The sequence below is a fragment of the Sminthopsis crassicaudata genome, chromosome 6 (assembly GCF_048593235.1).
Source record: "Sminthopsis crassicaudata isolate SCR6 chromosome 6, ASM4859323v1, whole genome shotgun sequence".
Classification (NCBI taxonomy): Eukaryota; Metazoa; Chordata; class Mammalia; order Dasyuromorphia; family Dasyuridae; genus Sminthopsis; species Sminthopsis crassicaudata.
In genome coordinates this window covers 186,983,648-186,996,741 of record NC_133622.1, presented here as the reverse complement: position 1 = coordinate 186,996,741, position 13,094 = coordinate 186,983,648, and the positions used below count along the sequence as shown (strand labels likewise).

The 13,094-nt window shown below is 31.9% G+C and overlaps 1 protein-coding gene across 3 annotated transcripts in view; it reads left to right on the top strand.

The window, feature by feature from the left end:
- Positions 1 to 13,094, top strand: part of HTT (huntingtin) — a 225,660-nt gene that overhangs the window by 86,015 nt on the left and 126,551 nt on the right. For all 3 annotated transcript variants that reach the window (XM_074274096.1, XM_074274095.1, XM_074274094.1), the window contains 4 exons: positions 1,132 to 1,493; positions 5,303 to 5,426; positions 7,793 to 7,911; positions 8,995 to 9,106. In XM_074274096.1, coding sequence (XP_074130197.1) covers positions 1,132 to 1,493; positions 5,303 to 5,426; positions 7,793 to 7,911; positions 8,995 to 9,106 — 717 coding nt within the window. The remainder of the gene's footprint in view (positions 1 to 1,131; positions 1,494 to 5,302; positions 5,427 to 7,792; positions 7,912 to 8,994; positions 9,107 to 13,094) is intronic.

Genomic DNA, 13,094 nt, shown 5'->3' with positions numbered 1-13,094 from the left:
AGTGACAGGACAGCATCAGCTAGGATTTGTTAAAAACACTTAATTATGCCCATGGGATATAAAATAAAAGCTTTCAAGAAACTGATTTCATGATGAGGAAGAGAATGGTGTGTGTGATACAAATAAACCTTAAGTAGATATAAATTAACCTTGGATTAAAAAAGCTTTGGCATTTGGGCTCCCTGGAGAAGGCCTCCTTTAGAAGCTTGTGCTTGGAGCTGCATATGGCTTGAAAGAAGCCAAAGTCTCTAAAATGGAATTGTGGAAGGAGAGCCTACACTTGAAGAACTTGGCCACTGCAAAGAGAGTTGATGGAGCATTTTTTGTGGATCAGCAGAGAGGTCATGTTGTCCGGCCCACAGACTTCTAGAGCATAGTAGCGGGTGAGAAGACTGGAGAGTAGGAAGAGGACGGCCTGGGAATAGCTTTAAATGTCCCAGGATTGAGACACTGGTTTGAGTAGGAGGGATCATATAAGTAGACTGGCATCTGTGGGTAGGATTGATCGAGGTGAGGAGACCAGACTGGGAGACTGATTCAGAATCTCTTCCCAGCAATCCATGCAAGAGATGATGAGTACCTGAGCTGGACTAATGGTCTGTGCATGGAGAAAAGTAGACAAATATTGCAATATTTCATAAATAAAAAAGAAATTTGATCTATGGTTGGATGTATGGGGTGAGGAGCCAAGGATAATGTAAAGCTTGTTAATCTGGGTTCCTGGAAGGATGATAGTGCCTTTGGTAGAAATAAGGAAGTTAGGAAGAAGAGATGTGTTTTGGAAAGATAATTCTATTTTGAATATACTGAGTTTGAGATGTTTATAGGACATCCAATTCAAAATGTCCAAAAGACCTTTGGTGAGGTGGTACTGGGGCTTAGATATGTGGACCTGGAAAAAAAAAAAACAAAAAACATATAAAAATGATGATTATATCCATAGAAGCTAATCAGCTAACCAACCACCTTAGAGAATATAGAAAGAAGAGAACCCAAGGTGGAGCCCAGGGAGGATGCTTAATGTTAGTTGATCTGTTAAAGGAGATTTGGAATGAGCAATCAGAGTTATTTGCAGGAGAATCAAGGAAAAACATTGTCATAAAAATCTCACATAGAATTCTTTTCTTTCAGCCTCAATGAAGAGTGAAATCACAGGTGAATTGGCTTCTTCATCAGGTGTATCTACTCCTGTCTCCACAAGTTCCGCTGCTGATTCCACAGGTCATGATATCATCACTGAGCAGCCCAGGTCACAACATACTTTACAGTCAGATCCTGTTGATCTGGCTGGCTGTGACTTGACAAGTGCAGCTACAGATGGGGATGAAGAGGATATGCTTAGTCGCAGCTCAAGTCAAATCAGTGCTGTCCCTTCTGATCCTACTATGGACATGAATGACGGGACCCAGGCTTCATCACCAATTAGTGATAGTTCACAGACAACTACAGAAGGTCCAGATTCGGCTGTGACTCCTTCAGACAGTTCCGAAATTGTAAGTGTGCACTGGACAAAGGTGGGAAAACCCTGTGGGGTTTGACATGTCTCACATCTCCTCCATGGAGGCCAATAACAGTGAAGATGTCGGTCAGTTATACCTTTTAGAACTTGTCCTTATTTTTTACCTTCACTGCAGAAATAAGCTAATTTTTGATCTGTAGATAATGGACTTCATATCCTGTCATAATAATTTGAATTGGATGAATGCTATTATAAATGGAATGTACTGTATATTAATAAGAATATACTCTTTAGATCTTCTTGGATCTAAGTGAAAAAAAAACAAACTGTCAATACAATCTGACTTAACCAAATCTGATATGGCTGTACCCCCAAAACAAATTGTCATTTGCATATTGCTTTTTGTTTTTGAGTGCTTTTAAATATTTTCTTTTATAGTATAATATTTTCTTTTTATAGCATTTAAAGAGTGCTTTTAAATATTTTCTTTTATAAAATTGTTACAAGTGACAGTAACTTGTAAATGTGAAAGCAAAGTGAATATACTTATATTTGATAGCACAGTGGAAACAGTTACCCATAGTCTGTTGAGTGAATCTGACTTAGAAACCATAAGACTTCTAGCCCATAGAAGCTGTACAAACCTTGTGCCAGAATCATCATTTAGTTCACTTTATTCATTCTTATGATGTAGTTAGAATATGAAGTAGTACAATATATTGAAAAGACTGACTTTTTAGTGTAATGATCTAGGAACCTTGCTTTGAATCCTGACTTTGCTGCCTAATATCTATGATTCAAATGAGGGTGTCTTACTGAATTTTTTCATTTTATAACAATTTATAAGTGGGAGTCAGGAATACAGGTATGGGTATGTGTCTTACCAAAGCTATTGATCTTGTTGGAGGCCAACTGAATAACAATAATCATAGCTAGCATTGATATAGAACTTCAAGGTTTGCATAGGGCTTTACAAATATTTCTTTTTTTTATCCTCAGGAGGCAAATGCTATTTATTGTCCCTATTTTATAAATAAGGAGACAAATAGAGTAAAGTGATTTGTTATTGAATAAAACCTTGATCTTATAGTTTCAATAATATTTTTAAAAGTTAAGTAAAGCTTATCTGCTGTATTATTCTGAGGAAAATCCTCACTAATTATAATAACATAGCAATAAAAAGTTCTTTAATATTTGCATTTCAGCTCAATTACTTTATTTCTTTAAATGCCAATCCATTACTTTTTAGGGGAAATGCTGAAGTATTTCTGTCGCTATTGCAGATAACATTTGGAAATATGTATTGCATTTTGCTTTAATTTTAATTAGATGTAAGAAGAATTTTACAGATTTTAAATTAAATAATAGAAAACAATTTTATAGTAGTAACTGGCTGCAGATTTTAAGATAACATCATTCAACTTCATTGTTAACACTGTTAAATGTTATTTTACGTTGTGCTAGGTATCTAGGGAAATATGCTAAAGTAAGATGTGGTCCTTGTCCTGATGAATTTAGTGTGAAAAGTCACAGAGTCTCAGGTTTATAAGGGATTTCATTGAGTATCTAATCTTACCCATTAGGATTTCCTTGTATGATTTCCCTAATAAGTGGTACTAATCTTTACTTGAAGGTCTTTTGTAATTAGAATATATATTAACCTCTTATAGCAACCCACTTAATTTCTTAACAACTTCCATAGTTAGGAAGTTATTTTTTTATTCAGAAGATGACTCAGGTTAAACTACCCTAAAAACATGAATGTTATAATAAACTAAATTTAACTGATCATGAGACCCATAAGAAGAAAGATTAACCTTAGCTCATATATGTACAACAATTTATACATGATGTCATAGAGTTGGTGAAGTAGGTTATCCATAAAGTATTAGTTTTATTTTGTAAATTAGAAAATTGAAGTTCAGAAAAAAGGGTTCTTGCTTTACATTATATTAAAACTAATCAGAAATGGAAGCAGAACTTGAATCCTGGTTTTCTGCCTCCAAGTCCATTGCTCTTTCCATATTGTCATTCAGATGTCTTTTAAGATTCAACAAGTATTTATCATCCTGTTAGTATATTCTTGACATTGTATGTGTCTCTGGGGATACAAACACAATGAATGAAAAAATTTCTTCTACTTTTTTTTTTTTTTTTTTTTTAAATTTGGCCAAGCAGTTGGGGTTAAGTGACTTTCCTAGGATTACACAATTAGTGTCAGATGGCTTAGCTGGATTTGAACTCAGGTCCTTCTGATTCCAGGGCTAGTACTCTATCCACTGCACCATCTAGCTGCTCTGAAATAATCTTTTACTGAAAGGAGCTTATGTCTTTCTGAGAGACAAGAACTTAAATGAACATATACAGAATAAATGTAAATAGATAAAATATAAAGTTTTTTAGTTAATAAGTTAGTTGAGAACCTTGGTCTATTCATGTAGACAATGATATTTAAGGTTAGAAAAGAAACTTATGAAGTGGAGATGAGGGAGAGTATTATATCTGGGTCACAGAAATGCAGGAGGAGGAGCCAGTGAGTCTGGGCAAATAGCGCAAATTCAGTAAAACTTTTAAAGCTAAACAGAGGAATTTGTTGCTTGAACATATAAGCAGTAAAGATCTGCAATTTATTATGTAGGGGAGTAATATGGTCAGGATTACATTCTGTAAAAATTACTTTGGCAGCAATATGTGTTTGGGGAGAGGCTTGAGGAAATTTGGTGATTGTAAGAGAAGATGATCAGCTTAACTAAGGTAGTTGAATGCATAGGAAGAACCAATTGTTTGAAATTGAAATTAACTATTATAAAGTTTTCCTTTAAAAATTAGCTGGCTTAAAAGATTTCTGTATATTCAGCTAGTGATAAATTGCAAATAAACTATGTTATAATTTTAATAAACTTGTAAGTTGGTGGGTTTTCCATTTCACTTGTAAAATACACTTAAAGTCTTTTTTTGTGGTATTTTTAACATTCACCCCTGCAAAACTGTGTTCCAAATTTCTCTTCCTTACCCTTTTTCTCCCCACAGACAGCAAACAGTCCCATATATGTTAAACATATGTAATTCTTCCACATATACCTCCACTCTCATCATGCTCCACAAGAAGTCAGATCAAAAAGGAAAAAAAAAATGAGAAAGAAAACAAAAAGCAAGCAAGCAACAACAAAAAAAGTGAAAATACTATGTCGTGTTCCACATTCAATCCCCACAGTCCTCTTTCTGGATGCAAATGGCTCCATCTTTTTTGTGTTTTTGTGTTTAGTGTTTTTGTGTAATGCTTTTTAAAATATTTTTGACTCATAGTATATGAAATGATTTTCCCCCCCTTTTAAATAGAAGTTTTTTTTTAATTTATTTTTTTTTTTTGGTGATCCCCCAAGTGTAAAAGTTCAAATATAGTCAAAATTATATTCATAATAGTTCATAATTTTCAAGATTTTGATTTCTAGCTTCTTTTCTCTAGCTGACTGGTGGCAGTAGCACAAGTATGATGGTTGTGAAAAGAGCACCAAATTCAGAGTCAGTATTTAGGAAAATAAATTTGGTGTTCTTTTTCATCTTAACTTTATTCATTTAATGTCACAAAATCTTATGAATTTGATTTTGTATAGTAGGTATACTCATTTTACACATGAGGAAATAGAGATTCCAATAGGTTAAGTGACTTGTTCAGTGTTACATAGTTATTTAATGGTAGAACTGTATCTAGACCTTGAATCACCTGTGTGTTCTTGTTTGAACTTTCAAACTGGTTTGTCTTTGTGGCTATTCATGAGATATTTGATTTTTATTTAGGATCCATAATATTGAATTCTGAAGTTATCTTCTTGAACATTATAGGTATTAGATGGAACTGAAAGCCAGTATTCAGGAATGCAGATTGGACAGTTACAGGATGAAGATGATGAGTCATCAAATGTTCTTTCTGATGAGACTGCAGACAATTTCAGAAACTCTACTATTGGTATGTTAATTTCATCTGATAAAAGAGTGAGAATAGAGGCAGGCAACTTAGTTTGTATTATTATTCTTTCAGGTTTCAGAAAGAAATCTTTTGGGATTAATGTTTCATGACTTATTTTTTATTCTTTGGTCAATAAATCAACAAATAGAACATATTGTTTGCTAGAGATTTTAGTTGTCAGGGATACAGAATCAAAAATGAAATAGTCTCAGCCCTCAAGGAGCTTACATTCTTCTAGGACAAGCTATATATTTACACACACATGTGCATACACACACATGTATACACACTCAATATATACAAAATAAACACAAGGTAGTTTGGTTAGGAGGCACTAGAACCTGAAGAGTAGGAAAATTCTCATATGGTAGTCCCTTTTACTCAAGCTATTGGTATAGTGGAATCATAAAAAAATCAACATGGTCTAATTTCTGAGCGTCAGTGAAAATTTATACTTATATATTTTTCCAGCATTTTTTCCTATGTTGTTTTTTCTTTTTTTTAAAAAAAAATTAATATTTTTTTCCTAGTTACATTCGAACAAAAAATTTTTTATATTTGTTTTTATAATTTTTGAGTTCTAGGTCTTCTTCTTTATCCTCATTCACAATTAAGAAACCACATGTAAAGTTATGCAAAACATTTCCATAAAAGTCAAGTTGTAAAAGAAAACATAGGTCTGCCTAATGAAAATAAAAACCCTCAAGAAAAATTAAATTTAAAAGGGGAAGGGGGAGGAGAGGGAGAGGAGAGGGAGAAGAAGAGTGAGAGGGAGAGGGGAGAAGAAGAGTGAGAGAGAGAGAGAGAGAAGAAGAGTGAGAGAGAGAGAGAGAAGAAGAGGTGAGAGAGAGAGAGAGAAGAAGAGTGAGAGAGAGAGAGAAGAAGAGTGAGAGAGAGAGAGAGAAGAGTGAGAGAAAAAGAGGAAGAGAGAGAGAGAGAGAGACAGTGAGAGCTTCAATCTGGATTCATTAGTTCCTTTTCAGGGTGTGGATAGGATTTTTTCAATATTAGTTCTTCAGAGTAGTTTTGGATGATTCTGAGTAGTACTTAAGAGTACTAGTAAAAATAACAAAGTCATTTATAGTTGGTCATCCCAGAATATTATTGTTATTTTGTTTATAGTACATTTCATTTTGCTTTAATTCATGATGGACTTTCTGGTTTTTTGTTTTTTTTTTCGTCCTTGTTTTTATTTTTATTTTTTTTATTCTGAGAACATCCTGCTCATCATTTCCCATAGAACAATTATATTCCATCACAAACACATACCTTGGTTTATTGAGCCATTCCCCAATTGATGGGTATCATCAATTCCAATTTTTTGCCTTGAGAGCTGTTATGAATATTTTTTGGTACATATAGGCCATTTTCTTTTCTTTTCTTTTCTTTCTTTGTTTCTTTGTTTCTTTGTTTCTTTGTTTCTTTGTTTCTTTGTTTCTTTGTTTCTTTCTTTGTTTCTTTGTTTCTTTGTTTCTTTGTTTCTTTGTTTCTTTGTTTCTTTCTTTGTTTCTTTGTTTCTTTGTTTCTTTGTTTCTTTCTTTCTTTCTTTCTTTCTTTCTTTCTTTGTTTCTTTCTTTGTTTCTTTCTTTCTTTCTTTCTTTCTTTCTTTCTTTCTTTCTTTCTTTCTTTCTTTCTTTCTTTCTTTCTTTCTTTCTTTCTTTCTTTCTTTCTTTCTTTCTTTCTTTCTTTCTTTCTTTCTTTCTTTCTTTCTTTCTTTCTTTCTTTCTTTCTTTCTTTCTTTCTTTCTTTCTTTCTTTCTTTCTTTCTTTCTTTCTTTCTTTCTTTCTTTCTTTCTTTCTTTCTTTCTTTCTTTCTTTCTTTCTTTCTTTCTTTCTTTCGACTGGGTAAAAGAATCTCATTTTTTGCTTCATTTCTTTTCTAGCCTTATTCACTGAATGGATGTTGCCTCAGATAACTTGAGAACTAGAAAAAAAAACCTAGTTTAAAAAGGCCAAGGGTCTTCCCTTTAATCCAGGGCTATATTCTGTTGTCCTGATACATATCTTGCTACTGGACCCAGATGCTCTAGATAAAAGAGTGAGGCAGCTCTGCTTCACTTAAATCCAATTCGCTTGCTAGTGAAGACAATCTCTTCCTGATGCCATTGGTCCTTTTTGAGAATGAAGGACAAACATCAACAATGCCTAATAGGAGCTGAGCTTGAAGGATTGTCTTTTAGTTTTCATATACACACATACATATACATATATACACACATACATATACATATATACACACATACATATACATATATACACACACACATACATATAATGTATATGTATATCTTTATGTATTATGTATTCTTTCATTTTACTTGTAAGCCACTGGTAGGGTTATTAGTTAATCATTGTCTTTCTTTGAAGCACTTCAGCAGCCCCATCTTCTGAAAAACACAGGACATAGCAGACAACCATCTGACAGCAGTGTTGACAAATTTTTGTCAAAAGATGAAACTGTGGAGCCAGGTGATCATGAAAATAAGGTAAGATAAATCACTTAAAATATGTAAATTATGATTGTTGAAATATGTAAATTATGACTGTTGAAAGTTGTATGGGTTTCTAACACTTTCGTTAATTTATTTTCTTATTTTTTATTTTTAAAATTTCTTAAAAATTGAATTTTATTATTTTTCTTAACAAATTTTTATTTTCATTCCTCTTTCCCCTCACTCTCTTGATTGAACAAATTGATTGAATAGCAGCAGGAACAACAAAATGAAATCTTTATATAACAAAGATATACTGTCAAGTGAATCCTTCATTGGTCATGTCTAAAAATTTATATCTCATTCCACTTTCTAAGACTATCACTTCTGCCTAGAAGTAGGTAGTATGCTTTATTTTCATTCCTTTATAATATCAGTTTCATTTTCATTTCAGAGTTCTAAAATATTTCAGAGTGGTTTCTTTTTATATTGATGTTTAAATTATTCTCTTGGTTCAGTTCATTTCACTTTGTATTGGTTTTTAGAGGTCTTCCCAATTTCTTTTGAAATTCTTTTTTGTCATTTCTTATAATGCAGTGAAATTCCATTGCATTCAAGTATAATTTATACCTTCACTAGTTCCCCGCACATATTCTGTGTTTTCTGCCACTTTGTTTTGTTTGTATCATTCTTTAATCTAAGATAATTTTTCTCTTTTCTTTCTGCCTAATCAATTATTTCCCACTTTTTAGAAGTGAAGACATATCCTTCCTACTCTACCATTTCTCTCTAGAATAGTCCCAAGTAATCTTTATCTTTTTTATAATGCTGGGCAATTAGTCATATATAATCTGTGTTTTTTTTTTTTTTTTTTTTCTTCCTTATTGTATTTAATTAACAGCCATTTATTAAATATTTGTTAGGCACTATACTTAAATGATTGATAGAAATTGAATCTATCAATTATACTTTTGAATGACCTTTTCAGATACTTTTACTGTATATGTTGAACCAGTTTGTAGAAATCCATTAAGGATATAATTTTTTATTTTTCTTTTCTACACAATATTGAAAATATTTACTTGTTGATTTGTCTTATAGAGTAGATTAAAAGTGATATTTTTTTCTTTGTTATAGCCTTCTAGAATAAAAGGAGATATCGGACACTTTACTGATGGTGATTTGGCACCTCTAGTCCATTGTGTTCGGTTGTTATCTGCTTCCTTTTTACTGACAGGAGAAAAAGGTGGTAAGTTTAATTATAAGTCTCTATAGCAGAATCCTTCTGTAATCCCTCTGGTGGAGCTCACCCTGGAAAAGGCTGAGCTAGTACAGCAGAAATTCTGGCAGGTACCTTGATGCTAGAGAGCTTTGAAGCATGGTCTTGGCAGAAGGCTGCTGCTTTCCAAAAGCCAGCCTTGGAAGGCATAGAGAGGGTCATTAAGGTATAGACCGGGAGAGCCCATAAAATAAAGGACAATACAAAATTCTGTGTTCTGTGTAGTCCTTTAAATGTTTTCATGGTGGTAGTAATTTGGCAGGGAAAAGGAAAGAAGGCTTTTTGGACTATCATCAACTTTAACCTCATTAACCTGACACTCAACACATGAGATCTTAATAAGATGACCAACAAGTAAACATATTGTTGGAGAAGCTCAGTCATATCAGTCTACATTCTTGCCACAAATGAAACCAGAATAACAAAAGACATTGACTCCAAGGGAGCGCAGCTCAGAGATATTACTTTTAGAAGCAAAGAAAGGAGTTGTGTTTATTGTGTGTCCAAAGGCAACAAAAAATGATTTAATGGGATATGTGATGATCATGTGAACAAATTAATGATAATGTTTTGGAAAAAGACTGCCACAAAAACAGTTGTAGCTTATGCACCAGTTTTAGTTGCTGAGGATGAAGAGATAGAAAAATTTTATGAAATTTTGTTAAGACTCTACAAATTAGGGTTCATAATTTTTTTGAGTCATGTACTTTGACATTTTTATGAAGCTTATGGTCTTTTTCTCACAATAATTTTTTTAGATAATTGGAGGGAAAATTGTTAAAATATTATGTTGTTTACAAAATCTTTTATTATTGTGAGAAAGGAAGTAAAACCAGTTAAAAGAAACTTTGCAAGACATTCAACTAATTAAAAAAACTAAGTTAAAAATAAAAAGATATTCAGCTAGTATAAGTAATCCTAAGGATACTGTAGCACAAAAATGGAGAGGACAAAAATAGAATTTAAATGGAAAAGATTTTCAAAAATCATTGTAGCAAAGTGTTTTTTATGCTTCAGACAGTGAATCCAAAAATCCTTATCTGGAATTTCATAGTCCTAGATGTTTATACCTGAAGTAAAATGTCTGTTGAGAGAAAAATATAGAAAAAAACTGAATTTGGACCAGGTGTGTTATAGGTGGTACTGTGCTAGAAGTGTTAAAATTTTTAAGTTGTGAGTTATCTGAAATAGGGGAAGATACCAAAGGTATGGAGAAAAATCTTAGAACTTATATAAATATCATTATCAATATAATATAATAATAAATATCAATATAATAATAACATCAATATAATAATCAATATAATCATATTTAATCAATATAATAATCAATATCAATATAATAATATAATCAATATCAATATAATAATAATCAATATAATATAATATATAATATAATATATTATATATTAAATATCATTATTACTAAATATCATTTAGAGAGGACATCAGTCACTACTGACTGATCTGCCTACTTTCTCATCTATGCAAAATCTTTATGGGTAGTCATTTATTGAGTATCTCTTAGATCAGAAAATGTTGAGGGAACTACATAGCTTTCTTAAATGATATTCAGCAGCATTTCCTTAAGAATATAAGCTCTTATGTTAATTTTATTATAAAAAATAATTTGATTTATTGTTTAAAATATGATACAAGCTCTTTTGACAAGTCTCATTCATATATTAAAATCATTTAGGGTTCTTAAAAGATATGATTTATGTAATAACCCTATTCACTTACCCACTGCTGATCAATATCAGGCAGTGCATAAAACAGGGAGATGTATCTCTCTAGTGTTATTAGCAACTGTAGAATATTCAGTATAGAATGCTTTCCTGCAGCTGCTGAGGTTCTCTACATGCTCCTATTTTTAGGTACCATTGTGCTGGTCCCAGTTCCCAGGATGTTAGAGAGCCTCCTTTGAGAAATCTGTAATCTCTCAAAGGAGTTTAGCTTGAACACCCACCAAGAAAAAGATGAGATGCATAAATGTTATAATTTTTTAATGTGTCTTTGTATGGGTAACTTGTAAAGTTTGTCTGTTAGTATGTGCATCTGGAACACACAATTCAGGTAGACAGTCAGTTTGGTTCACAGTTTAATAATATTAGATTAAGAGTTGCAAAATCTCTTTATTAAAAGCTTTTTGATAAAAGCAAAGGCCCAATTTTTAAATTTTTTTATTTTTTTTGTACTTACATTTTTAATTTTTATTCAATTACACGTTGAAGCAGTTTTTAACGTTCTTTTTTTCTTTTTTCAAATTTTAACCTAAGTTCTATTTTTTCCTCCCATTTCCTTGCTTAAAAAGGGAAGCATTTGATATAAATTAAATATGTGCAGTAATGCTAAACATATTCTTTTTTTTTTTTTTAATTTTAGCATTTTATTTTTTCCCAGTTTCATGTAAAAACAGTTTTTAACATTAATTTCCAAAATTTTGAGCTCTAGCTTCTCTTTTCTTTTCCCTCCTTTTCTCTCTCCCCCCCAAGAATGCAGGCAATTAAGTATAGATTATATATGTATAGTCATGCAAAACATCTCCATTAACAGTCATATTATGAAATTAGGCACAAAGGAGAAAAAACCCTTCAAAATAATAAAGTTTAAAAAAATGTATGCTCCAGTCTGCATTCAGACATCATCAGTTTCTTCTTTGAGTATAGATATTATTTTTCATTATAAGTCTTATTGAGAAAGTTCATTCATAGATGATTATCTTACAGTGTTTCTACAAAAGATATATTTTTGTTAGCCATGTTGAGAAAAAAAAAACAGGCCAAAAAAAATCCAAAACCTTCAGGAAAAATTAAGCTTAAAAAAATATGCTTTAATTTACATTTAGACTCCAACAGTTTTTTCTTTATTGATGGATGGCATTTTTCATAAGTTCTTTGGAATTTTCTTGGAACATTATGTTGATGAAAATAGCTGTGTCATTCATGGTTGATCATCTTACAATATTGCTATTAATGTATACAATGTTCTCCTAGTTTTGCTCACCTCACTTTATATTAGTTCATTTCCAGATTTTTCTAAATTCATCTTGTAATTTTTTTATAGCATAATAGTATGTCATTGCAATCATATAACACAACTTGTTCAGCCATTCCTTGTTTGATCTCTTCAGTTTCCAGTTCTTTGTCCTCACCAAAAGAACTGCTATATATATTTTTATACATATAGATCCTTTTTCTTTTCTTTTTTTTTTAAATCTCTTTGGGAGACAGATCTGGTAGTACTGTGTGGGGTCAAAGAGTATACAATTTTATGGCTTTTTGGGCATAGTTTCAAAATTGCTGTCCAGAACTATTGGATCAGTTCAAAATTCCACTAGTAGTCCATTAGAGTGTCTATTTTTCCATAACCTCTTTTACATTTGTCATTTCCCTTTTCTGTCATATTAGCCTGTCTGATAGGCATGAAGTAATACCTTGGAGTTATTTTAATTTGCATTTCTCTATTAATTTGATTTTAGAGCATTTTTTTCATATGGCTATAGAGAACATTGATTATGTCTATTCATATCCTTTGACCTTTTATCAATTAGGGAGTGATTGATATTTTAAAAATTTAACTCAGTTCTATATATTTTTGAGAAATGAGGCTCAAGGTCTGTCTTTTGAATATCTGAATTTTATTGCTGCATTGCAGACAAATAGAATTCAATAGTTTTTACAAAATCATAAATAAATATCACAGAGAGGTCAATTAAAAATTATATGGTGGGTTGTCAACATGTTGCAAATTGGAAGCACTGAGGCATTTTGAAGAATAGGAGTGAAACAAGTAAAGCAATTGTACCCTAGGAAGAGAAGAGACTTTGATCACATGCTGACAGATGGCAAGATGATTAGCCAGAGTTGCTTTGTTTTATACCATTATAAAGTGAGGAGAAAGCAAGGAAGGCTCCTAGCACAGCTGATCTAACTGTGGGAAACTTATAGAAGAACAA